This window comes from Schistocerca americana, chromosome 9, assembly GCF_021461395.2.
Source record: "Schistocerca americana isolate TAMUIC-IGC-003095 chromosome 9, iqSchAmer2.1, whole genome shotgun sequence".
NCBI lineage: Eukaryota > Metazoa > Arthropoda > Insecta > Orthoptera > Acrididae > Schistocerca > Schistocerca americana.
In genome coordinates, this window is record NC_060127.1 from 20,038,483 (window position 1) to 20,065,574 (window position 27,092).

The following is a 27,092-nucleotide window of genomic DNA, read 5'->3' on the forward strand; positions in this document are numbered from 1 at the left end:
TTTTTTGCATATTATGTGAACTGTCGTGTTGCTAAAGGCGCCTTTTCAAACAGCACAGGCAGAGTATTCCGCAGGAATGCCAGGTACGGTCCTTTGTCGAGGCGTTGTGGAATAATAATCGGTCCAAGTACGAGGGGCGTTTGAAAAGTCCGCGCAAAGTCCGAGAGATGGCACCACCGGCGCGTATGAGGTCATGTTTAGATAGTAGCAACTTTGGAAAGAACGCACACCAAGTTTCAGCCATATTGGTCTATTTCTTTGCGTTTGGCATTCGTGTGAATCAAGGAAGTCGAGTGATTGTCAAAAAATGGGTGAGAAAGAATTTCGTGTGGTGATTAAACATTACTTTATGAAAGGCAAAACTCCTCAGGAGACTAAAGAGGAACTTGATAAATATTACGGTGACTCTGCACCTTCGATTAGAACAGTTTATAAGTGGTTTCAAAATTTTTGAAGTGTCCATATGGGCACAAGAGATGCTGAACGTTCTGGACGCCCTGTGGATTGATAAAATCCATGATATGGTGATGGATGACAGAAGAGTTAAGGTGCATGAGATTGCTAGTGCTGTGGGCATCTCGAATGAACTGGTACATAATATTTTGCATAAACATTTGGACATGAGAAAGCTATTCGCAAGATGGGTTCCGCGATTGCTCATGCTTGATCAAAAACTGAATCGTGTGAAGCGTTGCAAGGATGGGTTGCAGCTGTTCAAGAAGAATCCACAGGAGTTAAAGCGTCGTTCCGTTACTGTGGATGAAACATGGATACATTACTATACTCCTGAGACCAAACAACAATCTAAACAATGGGTTACCAAGGGAGAATGTGCACCAAAAAAAGGCGAAGACCATTCCTTCGGCCGGAAAGGTTATGGCAGCTGTCTTTTGGGATTCGCAAGGGATAATCCTCATCGACTATCTGGAAAAGGGTAAAACTATTATTACTCATCGTTGCAAGAAAAACGCCGGCGATTGGACCACAAAAAAGTCCTCTTCCATCACAACAATGCACTAGCACACACCTTAGCAGTTGTGATCGCAAAATTATTGGAAATAGGATTCCAACTCGTTACACATCCCCCCTATCTTACAGACTTGGCTCCCTCGGACTACTATTTGTTCCCCAATTTGAAGAAATGGCTGGCGGGACAAAGATTGCACCAACTAATAGCTGTTTTGCAGACTTGGACAATTCCTATTATTCGGAAGGGATCAACAAATTAGAACAGCGTTGGACGAAATGTATAAGCCTTAAAAGAGACTGTCAAAAAATAAAAAAAGGTTTACCCCAAACACGTAAGTAGCTTTTATTTCTGCACGGACTTTTCAAACGCTCCCCGTATGTCGTCAACACATACCTGCCCACACATTAATGCTGAACTGATGTGATGAGATGCCTCAACCATTCCCCGAGGATTCTCTATAGACCACAGCTGACGATTATGTAAATTGATGATTGCAGCTCTAGTAAAAGTTACTTCGTCGGTAAAGAGGACTGATGACAAAACCCCATAATTGTGATGATATAGTGCAAAACCATCGAGAAAAGCCTTAACATAGAGGGAAATATGCTGCTGATAATCCTTGTACTCAATGCAGGTGGTAGGGTCAGTAGGGCTTGTCATGCAGTATACGCATAATCGTACTTTGGCTCACACCATGCTGGTGAACCACTTGTGTGGGCCTTGTACTAGGGTTTGTCCCAATATCCTGTAGAGCCCTGTCCTCCAAATCTGGTGTACAAACATTCCGCCATCTCCCTCCTTGATCGTCTGTCTGAAAGGACCCTTCATCACATGAACGCCCAAAAATGGCTTCAACCGATGTGAGAGGAAGGTATCTCCAGAAACACGATTATTCGGCCTTTTTAACGTATGTCCTCATGGTAATCAGCCGTATGTTGTGGCAAAACGACCATCTCTATCTCTTCTCCTGGAGAGAATAAGATTCCGTGTATTTCCAAGTTGCGAGCTTTTTAGAAACAGAAGGACTTATTGGCACATACGTTGTTCTACCTCGAAGAAGAGCATTTCAATTGTGGGATCAGCAAAACGTATCGACTCTTACATTTTTCAGACTCCTTACTTCGCTAAGTAAATTTGGAAACATGTTTTAACCCAGCAGAGACCACTATCTGCTTGTTTTGCGTAATATCGCTTTCCTGCATTTGTGCGCTATTTTCCTGTTTACTGAAAGAGAACTGCATAATCGTTACACCCAGGGACACATTTGACTTTGGGTAACATGGTAGATTTGGTCACAATTACCACATATAATGAGTTTCAGCGTCAAACGGAACTAGGTGAGATGTAGTATTGATTAATGCGTTATATAATTCTAGATAATGCACTGGCATTAATAACACAGGGTGCTTCAAAAAGAATGACCTGATTTAGGACGGTAATAATATTACGAAACATCGGCAGGAAATGTGTGTTGTTTGAATGGGTCGTGGCGTAGAGTTTCAGAAAATCGTCGTTAGATGTCAGTCAATACGTCATCTGAGTTTTCCGTCAGTCGGAAGTAAGTTGGCGTCCGCTCAACAGATGGAGTTTTGTGTGCTGAAGTTTGCAAAGAGTGAGTCAGTGATTTCGCTCCAGCGTGTGTTATTCGATGGCGTTTTGGCACCTTAAAACATTCGTCATTGGTGTCGCCAGCTTGAAGAGAGAGGATGCTTGTGCAAAGGTAAGAGTCCAGGTCGGCCTCGCACTTCTGATGATGACGTGGTAGAAAGAAATCGGCAAACGTTTGAGCAGAGTCCACGAAAGTCTGCTAGCCGCGCCAGCAGAGAACTGGCAATGCCTCATACGTTTATCTGGCGAGTGTTCAGGCATCGTTTGGATTACTGTTAGTGCAAGCTATTTAGGATGATGATAAAAGAAAACTAGTTGACGCAATACTCTGCTAGAGGACATGGAAGACGATACATTTTTACCACAGTTAATTTTCAGTGATGAAGCAACATTTCACGTTAAAGGTAAAGTAAACCGACGTAAGTTTGATCGTATGGGGATTCCAGAACCTTCATCACGTTACTGAGAACGAGAGAGACTCACCTAAGGTGAACGTTTTTTGTGTCACTTCTTGTGAAAATCTCTACGATCCCTTCTTTTTTGAGGAAAACACAGTGACTGGAATGAGCTATCTTGAAATTCTGCAGAGTTGGCTTTTTCCACAACTTCAGAAGGGCTCTGATGACTTCATTTTCCAACAGGATGGAGCTCCAGCATGCTTGCACGACAATATACACCAGTTTCTCAATGACTCTCTGCCTCAGCGCTGAATAGGGCGCGCGGAACCCAAGACGCTGCCCTTTATTCTTGGCCTCCAAGATCACCAAACATGACCCCATGCGACTTTTTGCTGTGGGAATATGTGAAGGAAAGTGTGTTTATCTCCCCTTTACGTCATGACATAGAAGAAGTTAAGAACAGAATTACAGCCGCCAAAAGTCCTGTAAAACTAGATACGTTGTGTAAAGTTTATGACGAATTTGGCTATCGTCCGGGTGAGGCTCGAGCTGCTGCTAGTGGACACATAGAAGATTTCTAATGCCATAGCTAAAAATTTAATATTTTTTTAGTGTTTTGCAGTTCATCCCATGTTAGCAGCACCTTTTTTTCAATAAACATGGAGATTTGAAATCAGATATTCTTTTTGTAACGCCCTGTATAATTTTCTTCTTTCAGACAATGACGCTCTGAGGATAAACCACATAAATCCCCATTAATCACAAATCAGCCATACAGTCCTGAGTATTGAATTTATATGGGTGAAGCTTTTTTGGTGTTAATGAACATGCATCAGGACAAGCTAAATTAACTGACTGTTGATCCTAATGATAAGGAACCGAGTCTATCTGACAGAGGAAATAGGCCTGAAAAGGAAAAAATAACGAAAAAAAGAAGTAAGTACGTGAACAGATGGAGGGGAAATACACACATCAAAAAAAGTTGTACAGCACCCTGGTTCCCAGAACTCCTGAAGATAGACATTGACTGAGGATATTGTATCACAGACACAGTCCCTTTGACTGTTCAGAGATGTCACTAAACCCACCCAAACCTATGAACAACCATGCATGAGCAGCGCCTATTAGACGGAGGGGGTCCGACAGCCAATCAGTTCCGGTCATTCTACCAGTAAGGGGGTATACGGCTCGTGCTGTCTGTAGTTCAACCATGCCTAGACGGTCAATAACGCGGTTCGATCGCGTCCGCATTGTTACTTTGCGCCAGGAAGGGCTCTCAACAAGGAAAGTGTCTAGGTGTCTCGGAGTGAGCCAGAGTGATGTTATTCGAACATGGAGGAGATAAAGAGGGACAGAAACTGTCGATGACATGCCTCGGTCAGGCTGCCCAAGGGCTACTACCGCAGTGGATGACCGCTACCTGCAGCTTATGACTCGGAGGAATCCTGACAGCAACGTCACCATGGTTGAATAATGCTTTTCGTGAACCCACAGGACGTCGTGTTACAACTCAGACTTTAATGCACCGGTTCTAGGCGCTACAGTCTGGAACCGCGCGACCGCTACGGTCGCGGGTTCGAATCCTGCCTCAGGCATGGATGTGTGTGATGTCCTTAGGTTAGTTAGGTTTAAGTAGTTCTAAGTTCTAGGGGACTGGTGACCTCAGAAGTTAAGACCCATAGTGCTCAGAGTCATTTGAACCTTTAATGCGCAATAGGCTGCATAATGCGCAACTTCACTCCCGATGTCCATGGCAAGGTCCATGTTTGCAACCACGACACCATGCAGCACTTTACAGATGGGCCCAACAACGTGACAAGTGGACCGCTCAGGACTGGCTAAAAAAAAAAAAAATGGTTCAAATGGCTCTGAGCACTATGGGACTTAACAGCTGTGGTCATCAGTCCCCTAGAACTTAGAACTACTTAAACCTAACTAACCTAAGGACATCACACACATCCATGCCCGAGGCAGGATTCGAACCTGCGACCGTAGCAGTCGCGCGGTTCCGGACTGAGCGCCTTAACCGCGATACCACCGCGGCCGGCTCAGGACTGGCATCACGTTCTCTTCACCTATGAGTGTCGCATATGCCTTCAACACGACAATCGTCGGAGATGTGTTTGAAGGCAACCTGGTTAGACTGAACGCCTTAGACACACTGTCCAGCGAGTGCAGCAAGGTGGAGGTTCCCTGCTGTTTTGGGGTGGCATTATATGGAGCCGACGTACGCCGCTGGTGGTCATGTAAGGCACCGTAATGGCTGTACGATATGTGAATGCCATCCTCGGACCGATGGTGCAACCATATTGGCAGCGTATTGGCGAGACATTCGTCTTCATGGACGACAATTCGCGTCCCCATCGTACACATCTTGTGAATGACTTCCTTCAGGATAACGACATCGCTGGACTACAGTGGCCAGCATGTTCTCCAGACGTGAACCCTATCAGACATGCCTGGGATAGATTGAAAAGTACTGTTTATGGACGACGTGACCCACCAACTACTCTGAGGGATCTATACCGAATCACCGTTAAAGAGTGGGGCAATCTGGACCAACAGTACCTTGATGAACTTGCGGATAGTATGCTACGACCAATACAGGCATTCATCAATGCAAGAGGACGTGATACTAAACTAACTGTTCAAAATAATTTTCGGAGATAGCATTCAGTGCAATTTCGGACTATATTTTATGTCTACCTCCGGCTCTGAACATGCATTTTCGCCAACGTATCGAAGGTAGATTGAAGCCACAACCAGCTATAACTGTATGAGTGGGCCCTGTTTGAAATGGGACTTAATTTTTCTTTGAACTGTTCAGTAACTGTATCAACCGAGTTGGAGGGTCACTAAAAGGGAACAATAATTAATTTATTAAGGTTGCCTGGTATAGTCTCTACCCATAGTGACTCACAGGAACTATCTGTATCAACCTCACTACAAGGTAAACCACTTCTAACAGCAATAAACACTCCACCGCCAATTGTATTTAATCTAGTACCAGGTCCTTTGTAAAACTTTCGGCTGGACTTATTTCCAGCTTTAGTCAGCTCTCAGTACCTGTAACTATTTGAGCTTCCGTGCTTTCTACTAGCGTTGGAGTACTGGTTCTTTCCCAACACGGCTACGACAGTTTACAACTTCAGTACTGACGCTGGGTCTACCCTCGTCCTATGTTTGCCCTGCACCCTTTTAGACTGACCATCTTTCTGTAATATCCCGAGAACCTCTAACACTGCCCACTTCACTCCAAACAGCCCATGCTATCTGTGTTGTCGCTTCCTGCGTGTAATGGACCGCTGACCTATTAAGCCGAACCTGAAAACCCACCACCCCATGGTGGAAGCTCTCGTTGCTGTTAATCGTGATATCACATGGTTCTTAGAGTGTGTTTACATTCAAACAACAATTTCTTAGTTTTAACATCACATACTACAGAACATAAAAATAATAAATAAATAAATATTGCCGTAGAGACGTTGTTTTGACTTTAAACATCTTGGTGGCCTAGATAGCTACATCCGATAGAGGAGTAACATTAACAAAGAATGTTGCTGTATACAAAATTTATTATGCTACAATGCAATGAATATTCTTAAACAATGTATTTTAGACATTTATGAGTGTTTTACAGTATTTGGCGAATTACGGGGGTCATTTGGGTTTAAATATTAAAAAGGATCATCACCAAGAGGACGTGGGAAATCGCTTGAAAAACACAGATTAACTGTATTTATTTGTACAGATATCGGTGAAATAGTGGTTACGCTCCTTTCTTAATTATGTTCCATAGTTTTTCTCTGTTAGTTTCATCGAAGACTTTTTCCAAATAAATAAATGCCATGTGGGCCTCTCGATTAAATTTTGTTTTCCAACGACGTGTTTCATCACAAATTCTGCATCCGATGTCGATGTTCCTCTACGGAAACCCTTACAAAACACTGTTAAGCGCAAACCATCTTTCTAATACCGCATTACGTCGCCGTCCCAGCGTGTTTTATATTCGCGAATGCAGTAGGCTCTTCTGCAGTTACCAACGGCCGTTTCCTGGCTGGTGAAGGTGTGACCTTGTTCAAATGCTCGAAGAGAGAGGGGGTCAGAATTACACGCTCTGATTGCTACCTTCGCAAAACGCATTCCTAATGGCGTAGAGCTCTATTTTTCAGCCGGTACACTCGCCCACTAATGTAACTGGAGGTACAGCCATGACATTTAGGCAGCTCCATCAAGGTTTCACGCCACGGTATGCGTTTATCTGCATTGTTTCTTTTCTCTCCTTTCCTTTTACTTTCCTTTCGTCTCATTTTCTCTCATTCCCTTCCATTTTCTTTCCTGTAATTTCCTTTCCTTTCCTTTTAGTTTCCTTTCCTATCCTTTATTTCTGTTCGCTTTCTTTTCGATTCCTTTCCTTTTCCTTTCCTTTTTTCTTTACTTTTCCTTCCCTTTGCCTTTACCGTCACCTTTCCTTTTCCTTTCCCTTTCTTTCCCTTTCCCATTCCTTTGCCTCTCCTTTTCCTTTCCGTTGCTTTTATCTTTGCCTTTCCTTTTACTTTCCCTTTCCTTTCCTTTCCTTTGCCTCTCCTTTTCCTTTCCTTTAACTTTGCCTTTTCCCTTTCTTTTCCTTCAATTTTTTTCTTTCTGTTTCTGTCTCCTTTCTTTTACCTTTGCTTTTGTATTTACCTTATCCTTTTCTTTCCTTTTTCTTTGCCTCTCCTTTAATTTTCCTGTCCTTTTCGTTTTCCTTTCCTTTTGGTTGCCCTTACTTATGCCTTTACGTTTTCTTTTCCTTTACCTTTTCCTTCTTTTTTCTTTTTCTTGGTGCTTTCCTTTTCCATTCCTCATCCTTCTCATTTCCTTTCTTCTCCCTCCGTTCCTTTTCTGCATTATCCTTCCCATTGAACTCGGAGAGAAAATTAATTCGACTTCTGTGTGGACATACGGAAATGTCTTAAGGGAGTTCTCTTCCAGACTCAGAAGGCAATATAATGCTCAAAATGGTTCAAATGACTCTCAGCACTATGGGACTCAACATCTGAGGTCATCAGTCCCCTAGAACTTAGAACTACTTAAGCCTAACTAACCTAAGGACATCACACACATCCATGCCTGAGGCAGGATTCGAACCTGCGACCGTAGCAGTCGCGCGGTTCCAGACTGAAGCGCCTAGAACTTCTCGGCCACCGCGGCCGACGTGTAATGATCCAGTTGTAGAAAGAGCTTAGGGACTCAATGCTGAACTCTACTTCAAAAATTCGCTACAAAGTTCTGGAACTAATTTTGGGTTTATAGATGCTCATTTATGCAGAGACTCAGTGAATCGGACGGATTATATATTCATTTACTCCTGTCACTCAAGGATTGCACTATGTATGTAATGAACTGGGGACCTAGAAACGACGGAGAGGCTTCGTCCATATCCCTCAGTGGTACACAACTCCACAACAGCCGGGCGGATTCGTGCCGGTGACCGGCACGCCTTCCCATTCGTAAAGCAGTGCATTAGACCGCACAGCTAGCCGGGCGGGGTAGGTTTGCACTGAGTCATTGTGGCTTATAAAATGTTACGTCGGTGGCACAAGCCCGTGACCGCCCGCACTGAAGGTGTACTGCAGCCCTTCTATCCGCCGTGCCGCTAGGAGCGTGAGGGGTACCAAGTCAATCACCTCAACCGTCCTTTACCGTCTCGAAAGATCCCTGGCACTCATTTTGCAAGCAAGCTCAGTGGATGTGGGGCCATTCGTTCTGGGAACGAGCATCTCCCAAACGGCGCAAATGGAGAGCTGTTGTCGTCTCCATCTACAGAACATCGCTGAAGGACAGTGAAACCTCGCCTAGGTGAGAAGTTGTTGGATGATCACCTCATCACAGAACGTGGTGGTGGAAGGATTACCTGCTCTGTACAGCAGGATAAGTGGCGACTTGTGGCATGCGTCATGACAGAGTTCTGGTGCAGGTACGTTTCGGAGCACACCGTTAAATACTGGACTCCCCAGCAGACGATGCCTGCGTGTTCCCATGTTGAACCAACAACATCATCACCGTCATCGTCACGAATGCAGTGGGCATGGAAATATCGAGACTAGATCTTGGATCAATGGAGACGTGTCGACTGGTCGACTGAAACACGCTTCTTTTAACACTAGGTCGATGACCGTATCTGGATACGCTGTCATCCAAGTAATGGCTGCTCTAAAAATGGTCGCACCACGGACTCAGACTGGTAGGGGCAGTGTTATGCTATTTGGCATCTTAACTTTGGTTTCCATGTAAGATGTGGTACTAACTGAAGGCTCCTTGACAGCTGTGAATTACGTGAACACTACTGCAGACGACCTGTATCCTTTCATATCTGATATCTTCTCCAGTAGTGGTGGCCTCTTCCAGCTGGATTACTGTCCGTTCACAAAGGCCAAAATAGTGCTACAGTCGTTTGATTGTGAACTCACATTGATATATTGGTCACCAAATTCGCCTGCTCTGCGACAATAGGACACGTGCGGAACGCCAATTAGGTCCCACCAGTCTGGGGATATGCACCTCCGAAAACTACCGAGGACTTCTTAATCCTTTGCACGCAGAATTGGTGCTTTATTGCTTTCCAGTGGGGGCCAATATGCTACTAAGTATGTGGTGATAATGTGTTGCCTCTTCAGCTACTTTAGGTATTGTGATTCGATTTTCACTAACAGATAAACTGATTTATGAGATAGGTTTGTGTGTATAATGTATTACCGATATGTAATGATGAGTGCGTAATATATCTATTGTTATCTGTTTCTTCTTCTTCTTTCGATTTCGGCCATCTTTGGACCACGTTCAACAATTCACTTGCCCGGCTTTTTGATCTTTTTTTCTCTCTTCCCAATATTTCCTCATCATTTTCGAGTGGTTCCTCCTCCGCTCTTCCGACCATTTCCTGTTATTATTCTTTAGTTTCGTTTCTTCTGGAAAACACTTAATTTCGTTCACTATTTGTCTAAACTTTTCCCTGTCCCTGATTGACTCACGGGTGACATTAAAATAGGCCAAATCCTTTTTCACCATCTGTATCCATTTATTGTTGGTTTTTTCGTTCCTGTTACTATGTTCAAACACTTTTCTTGTTAGTCTGTTTCCATCCATCCTCGACAGGTGACCATAAAACGTTAGTCTGCGTTTACGCATTGCCTCACTCACTTTCTCAATAGTTTTGTATATTTCCTTATTACTCTTTAGCTTGTACTCTTCTCCAATCTTTCTCGGTCCTAATATTTTCCTCAAAATTTTCCTTTCTTTCTTTTCCATGTTTTCTATTTCATCTTTTTCATCTGTTTCATATTTAACTGGCGTTTGGAATGACATCTCGTAGTAATGATGGGGGCTGGAAGCTGTTCATTTGCAGAGGAGATGATATTTGGTGCAAAACGCGGTAAACAGCCATCGTAACTCGAGAGATCAGCGAAGCTAGACCACAGTTTATGTCGGTCCTCGCACTCTGGTGATAATGTACATACCTGGAAACCAAGTGCTCACAGCATCGAACCCTAATTGAACCGCGGAAAATTCAAGTCTGTTTTGAATCTAGCCCTTCATCTCTCAACGATATGAAAAAAAGATCCCTTTTTTTATTTAAAAATGAGCAGTCGAGATCTGGGTATCACGAAAAATCCGAAGAACCGCCAGCACCAGCCATAGGGGACCAAAAATTCTGAAGATGACTTGTAGATTAGTCGAAACCGGTTAATAAATATTATTGCGATCTCGACTGTTCATTTTTAAATATAGAATCAGGTCGCTGCTCTTCGTGGATTATTTCCACAGCTTGTGGTGTGCTGGCTATCTTTGCTGCCTCTTGAGCACAGGGTCCCGGGGCCGATGCCCGGCAGGTTGGGGATTTTCTCTGCCTGGGGACTGGGTGCTTCTGTTGTCCACATCATTTCGTCATCATCATCATCATTCGTGACAGTTGCTAGATTGGACTGGGTTAAGAATTGGACTGTGTACAAATTGGGACTTCGTACGGGCGCTGATGATCGCGGTGTTGAACGCTCCCCAACCTAATTTATGTAAGGTCTCTTTCCCAGTTCGATAACAGGAGTAGACTGAGGAGATGAAAGTCACTCAAGTGGTGTCCAATTGAAAGACTTGCTCTCGGCCATTGAGCCACGCACAGTTATTATCAGAATCTGTACAAATTATGTATTGAAATTCCCTCACTATGTTTTTCTGTCTGTCTATGAAACATAATCTCAGGAACTATTGCAGAGCTTTTTTATACGGTTTTCACTGTTAAATAGACATATTCAGGTGAAAAATTTGTGAATGTTCATACATAGCATAATAGGCAATCATATTAAAACGAGACAGACTATACATACGCTGATAAGCCATAATACACTTCTAGCCATTAAAATTGCTACACCACGAAGATGACGTGCCACAGACGCTAAATTTAACCAACAGGAAGAAGATGCTGTGATATGCAAATGATTAGCTTTTCAGAGCATGCTCACAAGGTTGGTGCCGGTGGCGACACCTACAACGTGCTGACGTGAGGAAAGTTTCCAACCGATTTCTCATACACAAACAGCAGTTGACCGGCGTTGCCTGGTGAAACGTTGTTGTGATGCCTCGTGTAAGGAGGAGAAATGCGTACCATCACGTTTCCGACTTTGATAAAGGTCGGCCTGTAGCCTGTCGCGATTGCTGTTTATCGTATCGCGGCACTGCTGCTCGCATTAGTCGAGATCCAATGACTGTTAGGAGAATATGGAATCGGTGGGGCCGGCTGCGGTGGTCTAGTGGTTCTAGGCGCGCAGTCCGGAACCGCGGGACTGCTACGGTCGCAGGTTCGAATCCTGCCTCGGGCATGGATGTGTATGATGTCCTTAGGTTAGTTAGGTTTAAGTAGTTCTAAGTTCTAGGGGACTGATGACCACAGAAGTTAAGTCCCATAGTGCTCAGAGCCATTTGAACCATTTTTGAATCGGTGGGTTCAGGAGGGTAATACGGAACGCCGTGCTGGATCCCAACGGCCTCGTATCACTAGCGGTCGAGATGACAGGCATCTTATCTGCATGGCTGTAACGGATCGTGGAGCCACGTCTCGATCCCTAAGTCAACAGATGGGGACATTTGCAATACACCAACCATCTGCACGAACAGTTCGATGACGTATGCAGCAGCATGGACAATCAGCTCGGAGACCATGGCTGTGGTTACCCTTGACGCTGTAACAAAAATGGCTCTGAGCACTATGGGACTTAACATCTGTGGTCATCAGTCCCCTAGAACTTAGAACTACTTAAACCTAACTAACCTAAGGACATCACACAAATCCATGCCCGAGGCAGGATTCGAACCTGCGACCGTAGCGGTCACGCGGTTCCAGACTGAAGCACCTAGAACCGCTCGGCCACTGCGGCCGGCGACGCTGCAACACAGACAGGAGCGCCTGCGATGGTGTACTCAACGACGAACCTGGGTGCACGAATGGCAAAATATCATTTTTTCGGATGAATCCAGGTTCTGTTTACAGCATCATGATGGTCGCACCCATGTTTGGCGACTTCGCGGTGAACGCACATTGGAAGCCTGTATTCGTCATCACCTTACTGGCGTATAACCTGGCGTGATGGTATAGGGTGCCATTGATTACACTTCTCGGTCACCTCTCGTTGGCATTGCCAGCACTTTGAACAGTGGACGCTACATTTCAAATGTGTTATGACTCGTGGCTCCACCCTCCATTCGATCCCTGCGAAACCCAACATTTCAGCAGGATAATGCACGACCGCATGTTGTAGGTCCTGTACGGGCCTTTCTGGATAAAGAAAATGTTCGACTGCTGCCCTGGCCAGCACATTCACCAGATCTCTAACCAATTGAAAAGGTCTGGTCAATGGTGGCCGAGCAACTGGCTCGTCACAATACGCCAGTCACTACTCTTGATGAACTGCGGTATCGTGTTGAAGCTGTATGGGCAGCTGTACCTGTACATGCCATCCAAGCTCAATGTCCAGGCGTATCAAGACCGTTATTAGGGCCAGAAGTGGTTGTTTTGGGTACTGATTTCTCAGGATCTATGCACCCAGATTGGGTGAAAATGTAATCACATGTCAGTTCTAGTATAATATATTTGTCCAATGAATACCCGTTTATCATCTGCATTTCTTCTTCGTCTACATGTACATTTATACTCCGCAAGCCACCCAACGATGTGTGGCGGAGGGCACTTTATGTGCCACTGTCATTACCTCCCTTTCCTGTTCCAGTTGCGTATGGTTCGCGGGAAGAACGACTGCCGGAAAGCCTCCGTGCGCGCCCGAATCTCTCTAATTTTACATTCGTGATCTCCTCGGGAGGTATAAGTAGGGGGAAGCAATATATTCGATACCTCATCCAGAAACGCACCCGCTCGAAACCTGGCGAACAAGCTACACCGCGATGCAGAACGCCTCTCTTGCAGAGTCTGCCACTTGAGTTTGCTAAACATCTCCGTAACGCTATCACGCTTACCAAATAACCCTGTGACGAAACGCACCGCTCTTCTTTGGATCTTCTCTATCTCCTCTGTCAACCCGACCTGGTACGGATCCCAGACTGATGAGCAATACTCAAGTATAGGTCTGTAAGCCACTTCCTTTGTTGATGGACTACATTTTCTAAGGACTCTCCCAATGAATTTCAACCTGGCACCCGACTTACCAACAATTAATTTTATATGATCATTCCACTTCAAATCGTTCCGCACGCATACTCTCAGATATTTTACAGAAGTAAGTGCTACCAGTGTTTGTTCCGCTATCATATAATCATACAATAAAGGATCCATCTTTCTCTGTATTCGCAGTACATTACATTTGTGTATGTTAAGGGTCAGTTGCCACTCCCTGCACCAAGTGCCTATCCGCTGCAGATCTTCCTGCATTTCGCTGCAATTTTCTAATGCTCAACTTCTCTGTATACTGCAGCATCATCCGCGAAAAGCCGCATGGAACTTCCGACAGTATCTACTAGGTCATTTAAATATATTGTGGAAAGCAATGGTCTCATAACACTCCCCTGTGGCACGCCAAAGGTTACTTCAACGTCTGTAGACGTCTCTCCATTGAGAACAACATGCTGTGTTCTGTTTGCTAAAAACTCTTCAATCCAGCCACACAGCTGGTCTGATATTCCGTAGGCTCTTACTTTGTTTATCAGGCGACAGTGTGGAACTGTATCGAACGCCTTCCGGAAGTCAAGGAAAATGGCATCTACCTGGGAGCCTGTATCTAATATTTTCTGGGTCTCATGAACAAATAAAGCGAATTGGGTCCCACACGATCGCTGTTTCCGGAATCCATGTTGATTCCTACAGAGTAGATTCTGGGTTTCCAGAAATGACATGATACGCGAGCAAAAAACATGTTCTAAAATTCTACAACAGATCGACGTGAGAGATATAGGTCTATAGTTTTGCGCATGTCCTCGACGACCCTTCTTGAAAACTGGGACTACCTGTGCTCTTTTCCAATCATTTGGAACCTTCCGTTACTCTAGAGACTTGCGCTACACGACTGTTAGAAGGGGGGGGGGGGGGCGGGGGCAAGTTCTTTCGCGCACTCTGTGTAGAATCGAATTGGTATCCCGACAGGTCCAGTGGACTTTCCTCTGTTGAGTGATTTCAGTTGCTTTTCTATTCCTTGGACACTTATTTCGATGTCAGCCATTTTTTCGTTTGTGTAGCAAATTTAATGGCCAGTAGTGTATTATGACCATTGCCCACGCCAACGTTGGATGCCGTCTGGTGGCGTCGTGGGGACGTGACGCGTTAACGAAAACATATAAGTGGAGCAGACACGGACGGGAATCACTCTAGTGAAGATACGGACTGCAAATGGGGAAATCCATTGAGATAAGCGATTCTGACAAATATCTGGTTATTATTACGCAGATTCTGTGAACGAGTATCTCGAAAACGGCGAATCTGACCGAATGTTCGTGTGCCACCATCGTGAGCATCTACGGAAAGAGGTAGAAGGACACTGAAACTACCAGTAGGCGCTAAATGGTTGGACGTCCAGGACTCTTCACAGAACGCGGGGTTCGGGGGCTTGTCTGCTCTGTAAAGTGGGATAGATGGTGATCTGCGGCGTCTCTGCCGAAAGAGCGCAATGCTGGTGCACGCACGCACTGTTCGCCGTACATTGTTGAACATGGAGCTCCGCAGCGTACCACCCCTATGTGTTCAGACAGTGATCCAACGACATCGTCAGTTACGATTGCAGTGGGCACAGGAGCATTGGAATTGGGTGAATCACATTTTTGCCACATTAGGCCAATGGTCGTCTCTACAAACGCCGTCATGGATGTGAACGGCGGCTCGAAACGTGCAGTTCGCCACGGACTCAGGCCAGTAAGAGCACTATTCTGCTATGGGAGAAATTCTCCTGCGGTTTAATGGGACCTGTGGTAGTAATCGAAGATACGCTGACAGCTGCGAACCACCTGCATCCCTTCATGCTTGAATTCTTCCCCCACTGCGATGTTATCTTTCAGCAGTATAACTGTCCGTGTCTTACAAGGGGAGGCCGCCAATTGTGAAATTCAGATTCGATTCATACTGCGCATAATAAAAGCTCATGGCCAGAGGTGTAATGTGGCAAAGCACCAAGATGCACTTCTCAGCCGTTGTACAGAAAATCCACAGTTATTAATGAATTGCTTATGCATGTTGGTGAAGGCGGATCGCTCTCCAATTGTACCGCCTCCATTTTTCCGTTTTTTTTAACAGGGTGTACCAAAGATCTTCCGTCCGCACTGATTTTCGACAATGTTATAAGTTGCGCTAGGGACCGCATCTACCTTCTTTCGAAGTTAGCAGGCAACTACGCTGTTATGCGGCGGCTCGTTTCGGCCCATTCAACATCTGTCATTCAAGTGTAACGAGCGAGTAACGGAGTCTATATTTCATACCTGCCACAGCAAATTTGTGTTCGTGGAGTCTCTATTCTAATTCGAACGTTTGACTTAACGCTATACGTATTCGTTTCGGAATATCGTTTCTACGTCTTCCGTTAACTATACGTGGTTAACATTATGAAGACAATTAATAACATTTGTGAAATACAACTTTGTTTGCGGAAAACATAATGATGTTCGAAGTCGCCAGTTTTTCCACGACAAACGACTTTCAACAACTTATTATATGCATAATTGTTGCAACTGATTGCCGGGAATTATATATATATATATATATATATATATATATATATATATATATGAATTATAAAAAACTAATACTAAAGAAAAAGGGTTGCATAGTGCGAGATTCTATCCGGCGACCTTCGGATTACGAGCCCGAGCGCTTACCACTGCGCCACGACGCTGTAGAGAATTATTAATCGTAGAGAGTATTTCACCACAACGGTTTCTTTTAACTGTCGATTTTCTCGACAACGGCTGAGAAGTGCATCTTGGTGCTTTGCCACATTACACCTCTGGCCATGAGGTTTTATTATGCGCAGTATGAATCGAATCTGAATTTCGCAATTGGCGGCCTCCCCTTGTTAGAGCCAGAACCGTGCTACAGTGGTTTGAGGAGCGTTATAGTGAACTCACGTTGATGTCTCGGCGACCAAATTCGCGACCCGTTATTTACTAGAATTATATGAGCTGTGTGTAGACACTTTAAGGTCACATACCTCCACAAAGCTACCAAAAACTGTCGGATCCCTGATACGCCGACGCAGTGCCGTGTTTCGTTCCAAAGACGGACAAACAAGTAGGTGGTCATAATATTTTGGCTCATTAGTGTATAACGAGCACGGCGCAGACGTTGGTAATGCAGGTAGGTGTTTGTATAGAACTCTATTGTGAATCAGAATGGAACAGCGCGAACTTTCACCGCCGTGCCATTTGTCTGTCAGATGTGCTCGGCGTGAGGTCAGCGAGTCCTGTCTATGGAGGCCGAGAAAGAGGAGTAATGAGGTTTAGTACGATTTTCGATTACGGAAGGTGTGTCAGGAAACGAAATTCACTCGACCGAATGCCTGCTGTGTATGACCAGCACAGTTAAGTCGCGTGTGCGTGTGTTTGCGTGGAAGAAACGATTTCGAGAAGTCGGGTGTCACGGAAATACAGCAGCCGGCTAGGACAGGCTCATTGTGTGATAATCCCTTGCGCTGCGACGGAACAGTTCTTACGCTTTTGTGTAGAAAACTGTCACTACTTATTGTTGATATGTAAAAGTGACAATCTTAACAGATAACTTCACTCCTTGTGCTGTGAATAAACTAAACAAGAACTAGATCTTACAAGAGGAGGCCACAGCGTTGGGATCGCAGATTAACTTCAGACTTTGCACACCTTTTGTGGGCCATTAAAAGAACATAATGTGCAAGTAGTAAGGTGCACTACTCCGGTAATTCCGAGAAAATCGCAGGAGAAGTTTTACGATTCTCTCGTGTACCTAATGCTCCCGCCAGGTTAGCACAGAGTGCTAATGATCTGTCTTGTGTACATAGTTCTGCGTAGTCAGCGTGTACACAACTTTCCCAATAGAGCGGGTCCCGCTAAGCACAACAGCTCAGGCGCAGCACTCGTCCGTCTCCGCACTACGAGATGGCGCTGCCATAGAGACGGACCAAATTCTGCTTCCCCCGATCTGCGTATTGATATGTAATGCAGCCAATGAGATTGCTGCTAACGTAGAACCTTTTCTCCTCACGGATCACACTCGCGCAGTGATACATGAACGCGCGAGGTATTACAACGAGCGTACAGACCTCCGATTAGTCACTCTGCATTTGTCTGCACCAGTCTGTACCAGTCTGCTGTACCAGTCTGCATTTGACTGCAACAGTCTGTACGAGTTCTACGTTTGTCTGTACCAGTCTATAGTCAAGTTTCAGTCTGCACCCAATAAGATTACCATATTCCTGTAAATAGCATGAAGATAAATGTATAGACACTTTTGTCAAGTATCAGAGATATACGTGAGAATAAGATTAACGTACCAATACCAAAGGTTTATGTTTGTTATTATTTTAATAAATGTGTGTGAAAATTAATCAAGTTCTGTTTAAAGTGGGTCACCGTCAATCTGCTACTCTAAGCATGCAAGTGGCATTTCTATCATCTGACCTAATGGCAGAAGATAAACACGCCACGATAAGACCACGAGACATATTGCTGACACTTGCCTACTTTGTTAGAGCGACAAGTCAAATAATCTGGTGGTGTGTGTACTGAAGGTCTTACAGTACGCACACCGCAATTTGCTTCCTGGACACCGGCAGGCGCACTGGCCCCGGACGGAATCCATCCGGCAGATTAACGACGAGGGCAGGTGTGCCAAACATCCTGGATGTGGCTTTTAGGCGGTTTTTCACATCCCATTAGGTGAATGCCGGGCTGCTCCCCATGTCCCGCTTCAGTTACACGACTTGCAGACATTTGAAAAACGTTCGCACTATTTCATAGCTTACACTAGATGCAGACAGTTGGGGTACACTAACTCTGTCCCAGAGGATATGGGTGGCGACGGGAAGGGCATCCGGCCAACCTCCAGCACTAACATCGACAAATCAAAAAGGTCGACCCCGCTTTGCAGTGGGACAAAGACCCCAGAAAATGATGATGATGATTATTATGTGCCTAATGTATGTGTGCGAAAATGTTGGACGTTAGAGTTCATGGGGGTCACATTACAGATGTACAACCTACCTTACACGCCCCTACCGAGTTCACAGAGGGTATCATGATACCCATTTCAAAACCCAAGTGGTGGTCGTAGACTGCAAGACTACCAGGCTTTGATACAATTGAACGGAGACTACAAAATCTTTGCACACATCCTTCGTGCTCGCCTTCAAGAGGCGATAAAGGACAAAATAATTTTAGATCAAACGTGTCTAGGTGGGAAGGGCAATATACACACATCGCTAGGGACATACAGTGATGTCATAGCATTGATTTCGGCATGTAGTTTACGAGGAGCCCTAGTGCCAGTGGATTTCGATCACACTTTCGACCTAGTGGACCATGTGTTCCTACGAGATATGGAACGGATGGGAACCCCCTCACGTTTTGGACATGATCTTGCAGCGCTTGGTGCGGCAAGGTTGCCCCCCTTTCAGCCGTGCTATTTGCAGTCACTCTTGAACCTGCACTACAAGGCCTCCAACGACTCCTTGAAGGCGTCCAACTACGTACCGCATCTTTCCAATGCCGCACATACGCCGACGACGACGTTCATTTGGTCAAGTCAGCAGACGAAATCCAGGCTGCGCTGTCCTGGCTTCAGCCGATCTCCATTGATCAGCGGCTATTAACGGGAGGCATTTGCTACACACCATCAGAGCTAGCCTTGCAGATCACCAGCTATGAGTACTTGACATTATCCAACGCACGCAACATGTGAACATCTATCATGTCTCCCACATACCAGGTGTGGCTCAGGTACTACTGGTCCCAACTCTCCTGGCCCGACGTCTGTTGATGGCATTGGGCTCCTTCATCAGCTCGGGGGTGTTATTCAAAATGCATTACGACTCCCCTGTCCCTACGGGACAGTGATGTGGTGGGATTAATACGTGTGCCGACCAGACTCATGGCGCTGTACGTCAGCTCCCAGCTCGAACTCTGGGATTGTTGCCCGCAGAGCCTCACTGAACTCCTATTCCAAGACTTTGCATGAGTCTCTTTGTCCACCTCAGTTCTGGTCTTGACCATCTCATCCCACTTTTAACATATTCTGCGATTTTTTCTGGCCTTCTGTTAAGTCTACTGGTCTTTGCCCCTTACAGGGTTGTTTCAGTCAAAAACAGCTTACCAAGTGTTACAACAATGCCGCCCACCCAACTTCATCGAAATTAAGTCCACACCCACTTTATCGAATCCGACGCCCAATCAGCGTGGTCTATCACAGTGAATGGCAAACAAGTTAACTGATATCGACAGCATCACATCCATCTAGCCGACTTGGCTCTTTGCACCCGCTGTGAAGTGGACGACTGTGGTCCAGTATCCGATGTCTGGACACTTGCGCGGCTCAGATCGACATCAACACACTTTTATTCCCAGAGGGGACTTTTTACCCCACCACCAAACGTCACTCTGTGAACTGGATCTGAGTTCATCTTTTTAACTCTGGCCATATGTCAGTGCCAGGATATTAGAATTATCTCAACGAACGACACTGCATCCTAACACGCAATCCACACTATTAGCAATACTGCTCTAATTTCTTAGGGAGCATGTTTAATGATCCGTCTCGCAGCTGAAACTTCCAAGCCATGAGAAGTTGAAAACTGATCTGAGCTGATCTGAACTTACCCGAGCCGAACTGAACCGATAATGGAATCCACTACCAATCAATGAGAAGACACGTTTGGGAGGAGCTGGCCGACGCAGGACCCACTACTCAAGGCGCTCACATATACAACAAAAAAAAAAGGAAAATGAAATAACATAAGAAATAAATAAATAAAAATAAAAACAAAAACTAATTATGTTAAATTTTCATGGCTCCCCTGTGGTTTCCTTTCCTTGATCCTTTCTCACCCCTTCATAGCTCTTGGATCGTCGTATTGGGAGTAGGACTAGGGGTTTTTTATATTTGGGGCAAAGGTGGTAGTGGCAATTTTCCTTCCTTATTTTTGAATCACTTTTATACTTTCCAGAGGAATTAATTAGAAAAAAAAGTGGTTAGCGTTTGAGCAACGTAAGACGAACGTGAATAGACGACAGTTCGACTCCCACTCCAGCCTAAATTTTGATCTATATTTTTTTCATCACTGGTCATGTTATTTAATGTATATGACATGTGAGAGGTAATATAATTTTTAAAAAAAGCACGTGTATCTGCATGATGTTCTAGTGAATTTCATGTTATTTGACTAGTTACAATTTTTAATTAAATGTAATTATTAGAACAAACATTTTCATAACTATCGACAAGAAAGCAAAGAAACACGTAGAATTTTCCTGAAAACGGATGCCTGTCATGAATTGCGAAATCTCTTATACATGCAATCTGGTAAGGTACCCGCAATTACTTTCCACTTTGGTGCTTCGAGCTGCAGTCACCATTTGGTAGTTAACCTGCATAGTGGTGAGACGTTGCTAATGTAGCAAGAACGAATAGAGTAGGTGCAATTTTTTTTTAATATCACAGAATTTACATTTTTACTACAAAATTGAAGGTGACTCCCTGTTCTTCGACTACTGCAGAGAATGAATGCCATGACGATTCGAACCGTCGCCTCGTGCACGTCCCTCTTGCAAAGCGCGAAGACTAACCACTTTTTTTTTATTCTTATTTTGTTTGTTACATTTGTTCGGGATGGATGTCCCATGGCACCCGTTCAAAGTTCATCGTTGACGCATTTACTCAATATTTTCAGTACAGAGTGCAGCTAACCGTCTGACTGATCCACCAGATCAATAACAACAAAATAAACGGGAATCGTGCTTTACTTTAACCTTGTACAGTTTTGTGATGGCTTCGTATTAGCGAAGTTGCTGCATTTCAGATAAAATCTTTTGTTAGCCCTAACTCCGTAACTAAACATTTGCAAACCTATGTTTATATGAACTTTTTTCTTTAGTTTTGCTTGTAGAATAACATATCAAATATCTGCTTGCCTTCGTGAGTCACCCTGTATACAGATGCGGAGATAAATAATGTTATTTAAATGTAGCCTACATTATTCAGTAGTCACATTGTCAGCATTTGTATGTATGTATATGTGTGTATGGTTTACATCAAACAATGGAAAATCCAGGATGGAATGTAACAATACCAGAGAAGGAAAGTTACTACTCACCATATAGTGGAGATGCTGACTCACGATAGGCACAATAAAAAGATTCACACAATTAAAGCTTTCAGGCATTAAGGCCTTTGTCAGCAGTAGACACACACATGCCCACACACACACTCACATAAACGCAACTTGCACACACATCTGCGGTCTCAGAGAGCTGAGACCACACTGTGAACTGCAGCACCAGTGCATGATGGGAGTGGCGACTGGGTGGGGGGTAAGGAGGAGACTGGTGTGGGGAGGAGGAGGGATAGAATGGTGGGAGTGGCTGACAATCAAGTGTTGCAGTTCAGACGGAGGGCAGGAGAGAAGATGCAGAGGGGGGAGGGGGTAAGTAGCGGAAAGGAGAGAAAATAAAAGACTGGGTGTGGCGGTGAAATGACGGCTGTGTAGTGCTGGAATGGGAACAGCGAGGGGGATGGATGGGTGAGGACAGTGACTAACGAAGGTTGAGGCCAGGAGGATTACGGGAACATAGGATGTATTGCAGGTAAAGCTCCCACCTGCGCAAATCAGAAAAGCTGGTGTTGGTGGGAAGTATCCATATGGCACAAGCTGTGAAGCAGACATTAAGAAGAGGGATATCATGTTTGGCAGAATTGTTCGGCAACAGGGTGGTCCACTTGTTTCTTGGCCACAGTTTGTCAGTGGCCATTCATGTGGACAGACAGCTTGTTGGTTGTGATGCCTACTTAGAATGTAGCACAGAGGTTGCAGTTTAGCTTGTAAATCACATGACTGGTTTCACAGGTAGTCCTGCATTTGATGGGATAGGAGATATCAGTGACCAGACTGGAATAAGTGGTTGTAGGAGGATGTATGGGACAGGTCTTGCATCTACGTCTATTACAGGGGTATGAGCCATGAGGTAAGGGATTGGGAGCAGGGGTTGTGTAAGGATGGATGAGTATATTGTGTAGGTTCGGTGGACGGCGGAATACCACGGTAGGTGGTGTGGGAAGGAGAGTGGGTAGGACATTTCTCATTTCAGGGCATGACAAGAGGTAATTGAAACCCTGGCAGAAAATGTAATTCAGTTGCTCCAGTCCCAGATGGTACTGAGTTACGAGGGGAATCCTCCTCTGTGGCCAGACTGTCAGACTTTGGGAGGTGGTGGGAGACTGGAAAGATAAGGCATGGGAGATTTGTTTTTGTACAAGGATGGGAGGATAATTATGGTCAGTGAAGGCTTCAGTGAGAAATTATCCTGTGTGTGTGTGTGTGTGTGTGTGTGTGTGTGTGTGTGTGTGTGTGCGCGCATGTGCGTGGGTGCGTCTACTGTTGACCAAGGCCTTAATGGCCGAAAGCTTTAATTGTGTGAATCTTTTTATTGTGCCTATTGTGACTCAGCATCTCCACTATATGGTGAGTAGCAACTTTCCTTCTCTGGTATTGTGTGTATGGTTTGAAATTTTTCGTCTACTTCCAAACTCTATAGAACTCTGATGGGAAGATTTGCATGATTTTAAAGTAATACAAGAGTTCTGATGCTGTTTGATCCCACTGGGATTTCTGCTAGGACTGCAGATATGTGCCTCCAAATATATGAAAAATTAATAACTTAAACTATTTTCTCGATGTAATTAAAACTTTATGACTTTCCCTCGTAGATGTCTGATTGCTGGTTTAATGAATGGATGTCATAAGATGTGGCTGTATTAAGAATGATAATGGGAGTGAAGTAAGAGTGATGTCCTGTGGTGTTGCAGGTGCTGATGGTGTGTTTGGTGGCAGTGGCGGCGGTACTTGCTCAGGACGAACCACCAGACTCTCAGCAGCAGCTGGACTTCACACCTTTCACTGGGCCAGGGTCAGGTGGGGGTGGGGAAGGTGGAGGAAGAGGGGAAGGTGAGGGGGGAGGGGACGAGCAGCAGGCAGGGTCTTCCAGGCAGGGCGCGGACGCTGCCAACGGTGGTGGGAACGGGGATGGAGGTATCAGTGCTGGGGCATATGGCACTGTCAGCATCCCACCCCCACAGAACAACAGGTGAGCTGCACAGGCCCAGCAAGTCATCTTCTTCTAGCCTCATCTGAATCCTCTACTGCCTCCCTGAGACATATGCTGATGTGCCGAAACAGTATGACCACTGCTCACTGCGACATTTAATGGCATATTGTGCTGTTGTGCGCTTGTGATGTGGTAAGGAAAGTATACAGGCTGTTTATAAATTAGCTATACAAAAGCTATCTTTAATCCTCAAAAGGGTAAATAACCTACAGAAATGTTTGATACAGCCTTGAATGCAGTATATCTTCAACTTTTATTCGACACCTAACATTGTTCGTTCCTTTCATTCCCGCGAAGTGGCGAATGAGTTACTCCAACAGTTACCACGGAGTCATATAACGGTACAGTGTGTTTGCAGTGTTGTTCGTTTTCAGTGTTACAGTGTGTCATGAATCCAGATTCAGTACTACAGTTCAGAGACAATTCACAAGTAAATATTACAGACCGCCACCTCAAAGACAAACTGTTATTAATTGGTACAATCGTTTCACCAAAACCATCTGTGTGTCACATAGGATGCCAGGTTAGGGTCGGCCAGCAGTCTCTGGCACAGTAACTGAACAAGTTTAGCACTCTTACATTCATAGTCCAGGTAAATCAATGAGATGTGACAGAATAGAATTGGATATACCAAGTGTTACAGTTTGGAAGATATTATGGAAACGCCTGTCATTCAAGCCCTACAAACTGGGACTGTTGCAAGCTTTAAGACAAAGTGATAAAGAAAAATAAACTGAGTTTTGTGTAGAAATATTTAACAAAATGCAGACTCAGGATGATTTTCTTGATAAAGTTATGTTCAGTGATGAAGCCACCTTCCATGTAGAGGTGGGTCGAACTCGTTCATTCCCGTGAACTACTTCATTCATTTCACTCTTTGCCGTGAAGCGTTCAAATGAAGTAGTTAATTCGTGAAGTGCGGAAGCCTGGCGAAGTTGCCCAGTTCGCCGCTCAGCCGCGGCTACGCTCACTTCACCTCGCTCGTACAATAAACCTTCGTAATACTTCACAATTTTACCAACAGATGGCGGAACTATGGAGTAACGTGCACGCAACGTTTTACGCTCTTACAGCGTCTGAATTATCTTAAATACAGCATGGTCGAAGGGGACAAAGGGCGTTTCTGTCTGTGTCCAAGTGTCTGAACAATTTTATCTTGGACTTTACGCCCGTCAACGGCACCTTGTATTTTAAAAAGTGTTTGGCTCCGTTTATATGTCCACCATCTTTTTTCTCTAATTGTCTTCGTTTCTATCTTTTGTGTTTCTCTGCGGCCAAAGAGCGGCATAGTATGCTGCTGCAGGCCTGCCTGTATAAAGGTTTCAAAACGACAATAAAGAAAAAAAAGGGGGACAAAGGAAAGATAAACAGAGAAGGCTGTCACATATAAAGAAGGTACTACATTTAATCTTGCTCGACATTTTCTCATGAAGCGCCCAAAAAAGTCTTTATCTGCCAAATGAAACATTATTTGTTGTATTCATGAACTGAAAAATAGGGCTACCAACGAAATGCAGTCCAATTTTATGTTCCTTTTAAAATTTAATCCAAAATAAAATGAGTATGTTTAACGCTGTCACAAAGTCTATATACCTACGTTAAGTAATTATTCAGAAGTTTTCCTGTAGATTTTATTTTTGTTGACAATAATAACCCACTAGATTCAAAACGTAAACTGTCACCTGTAGTCACTGGTACGATTTCAGGTAAAATCCCTCTTTCAGTGTTATTAACAAACCTTTTATTTTCATGTTTGCTGTGCGTGCTCACACAGATAGCCACTTCGTTTCTATCTTTAATATTCATTTGTCTTCAAGCGCTGCCAACGGTAGGCTACCCGTAGACGCGAAGTGTAACTGCACAAATAGTCACGGGTAATGATGTCAGCACTGCAGGTAGCAGCTGACGCTGCCTTCTCCCCACCCCTCACCTCCCCCGCCCGTCCTAAACCTATCGTTCCCCACTAACACCGCGTGATTCGTCGATAGGCAGTAGAGGGAGGAGTGAAGTGATGGGAGGAGGAGTGACGTGGGCGAGGGAGAGGGGAAGAGAGTGAGTGAACTAGAAAAAAGTGTGGAGTGTGCTATCTGTGAAGAGTTTGAAGTACCAGTTCATTGAAATTGAATGGTTAGTTCACACTTCACAGGAGTGAAGCGTTCATTTGAACGACTCATTCACGAGCTCCCCATCACTACTTCCATGTATGTAGTAATGTAGCACAGATATGGGGTGAACAGAAACCATGTTACTTAATCAGACATATGCAGGACTTGCCTAAGGTGAATATTTTATTTCTAGTAAGCTGTGACAAGATTTATGGCCCTTTCTTTTTTGTTGAGACAACTGTAACTGGCATATGGTACATGGTCATGCTTGAACATTATCTAATGCCTCATTACAATAGGATATTCACACAGAATTAACTTTCCAGCAAGATGGCTCACCACCACATCATCACTGTGAAATTGTCACATAGCTCCATAGATGCTTGGATTCGACATAGTGGAACAATATCCTGGTCACCAAGATCACCTGGCTCAGCCCCAGAGGACTTCTGTTTATCTGGGTACATCAGGGACAGAGTGTTTGCTCCTCCCCTTCAGGGAAACATCGACGAGCTGCGACAACAGCTAACACAAGCAGCTGTCACCATACATCAAGATTTACTTCATAGAATTTAGTAGGAAACTGATTGCTGATGGTACATTTGCCGTATTACAAAAGGCACCCACAGTGAACATTTGTAAATAAAACTTGAGCATGTACTGCATTCAGTCCTGTATTAAACATTTCTGTAAATTATTTACCTTTTTCACAATAAAAGGTATACTTTTGTATAACTAATTTATTAACACCCTTTATAACAGACAACGTTCAAATGTTACAGGAGATGTGACCCATGTGTGTGACCAAATCTGAGGGCGACCGGATTTTTCATGTGATTTTTCATACTTGGGGAACAGGGATGGAGGACACTTAAGAAAGTAGTAACTAGATTGAGCACCTCCTATAGTGTCAACACAGGTAACTGACATAGCACAGGACGGTGCATACACTATCTGATCAGAAGTATGCAGATACCTAATATTGGACATTTATATGGCATGTGTACACCCTTTATGATGGGTTGACCTCTGCTGGGGACAGTTCCAATGAAGTATATGAAAGTCTGTAGAGGAATGGAAGCCCATTCTTCCTCAAGAGCTGAATCCACAGACGCTAGTGATGTTGGATGCTGGAGTCTGGAACGAATTCGACATTCTAATTCATCCCAAAGGTGTTCCATTGAGTTGGCGACAGGACTCTGG

At 44.5% G+C, this 27,092-nt stretch overlaps 2 protein-coding genes across 2 annotated transcripts in view; both read left to right on the forward strand.

Annotated features, from left to right (window-relative positions):
• The window catches only part of LOC124551077 (gastrula zinc finger protein XlCGF7.1-like), a 430,243-nt gene extending 406,736 nt beyond the window's left edge, over nucleotides 1–23,507 (forward strand). The window contains exon 7 of the mRNA XM_047125998.1: nucleotides 23,486–23,507. Coding sequence (XP_046981954.1) covers nucleotides 23,486–23,492 — 7 coding nt within the window. The 3' untranslated portion in view covers nucleotides 23,493–23,507. The remainder of the gene's footprint in view (nucleotides 1–23,485) is intronic.
• LOC124551215 (probable H/ACA ribonucleoprotein complex subunit 1) overlaps nucleotides 23,492–27,092 on the forward strand; it is a 47,425-nt gene continuing 43,824 nt past the window's right edge. Inside the window, exon 1 of the mRNA XM_047126205.1 lies at nucleotides 23,492–23,763. Within this exon, the coding sequence (XP_046982161.1) occupies nucleotides 23,492–23,763 (272 nt within the window). The remainder of the gene's footprint in view (nucleotides 23,764–27,092) is intronic.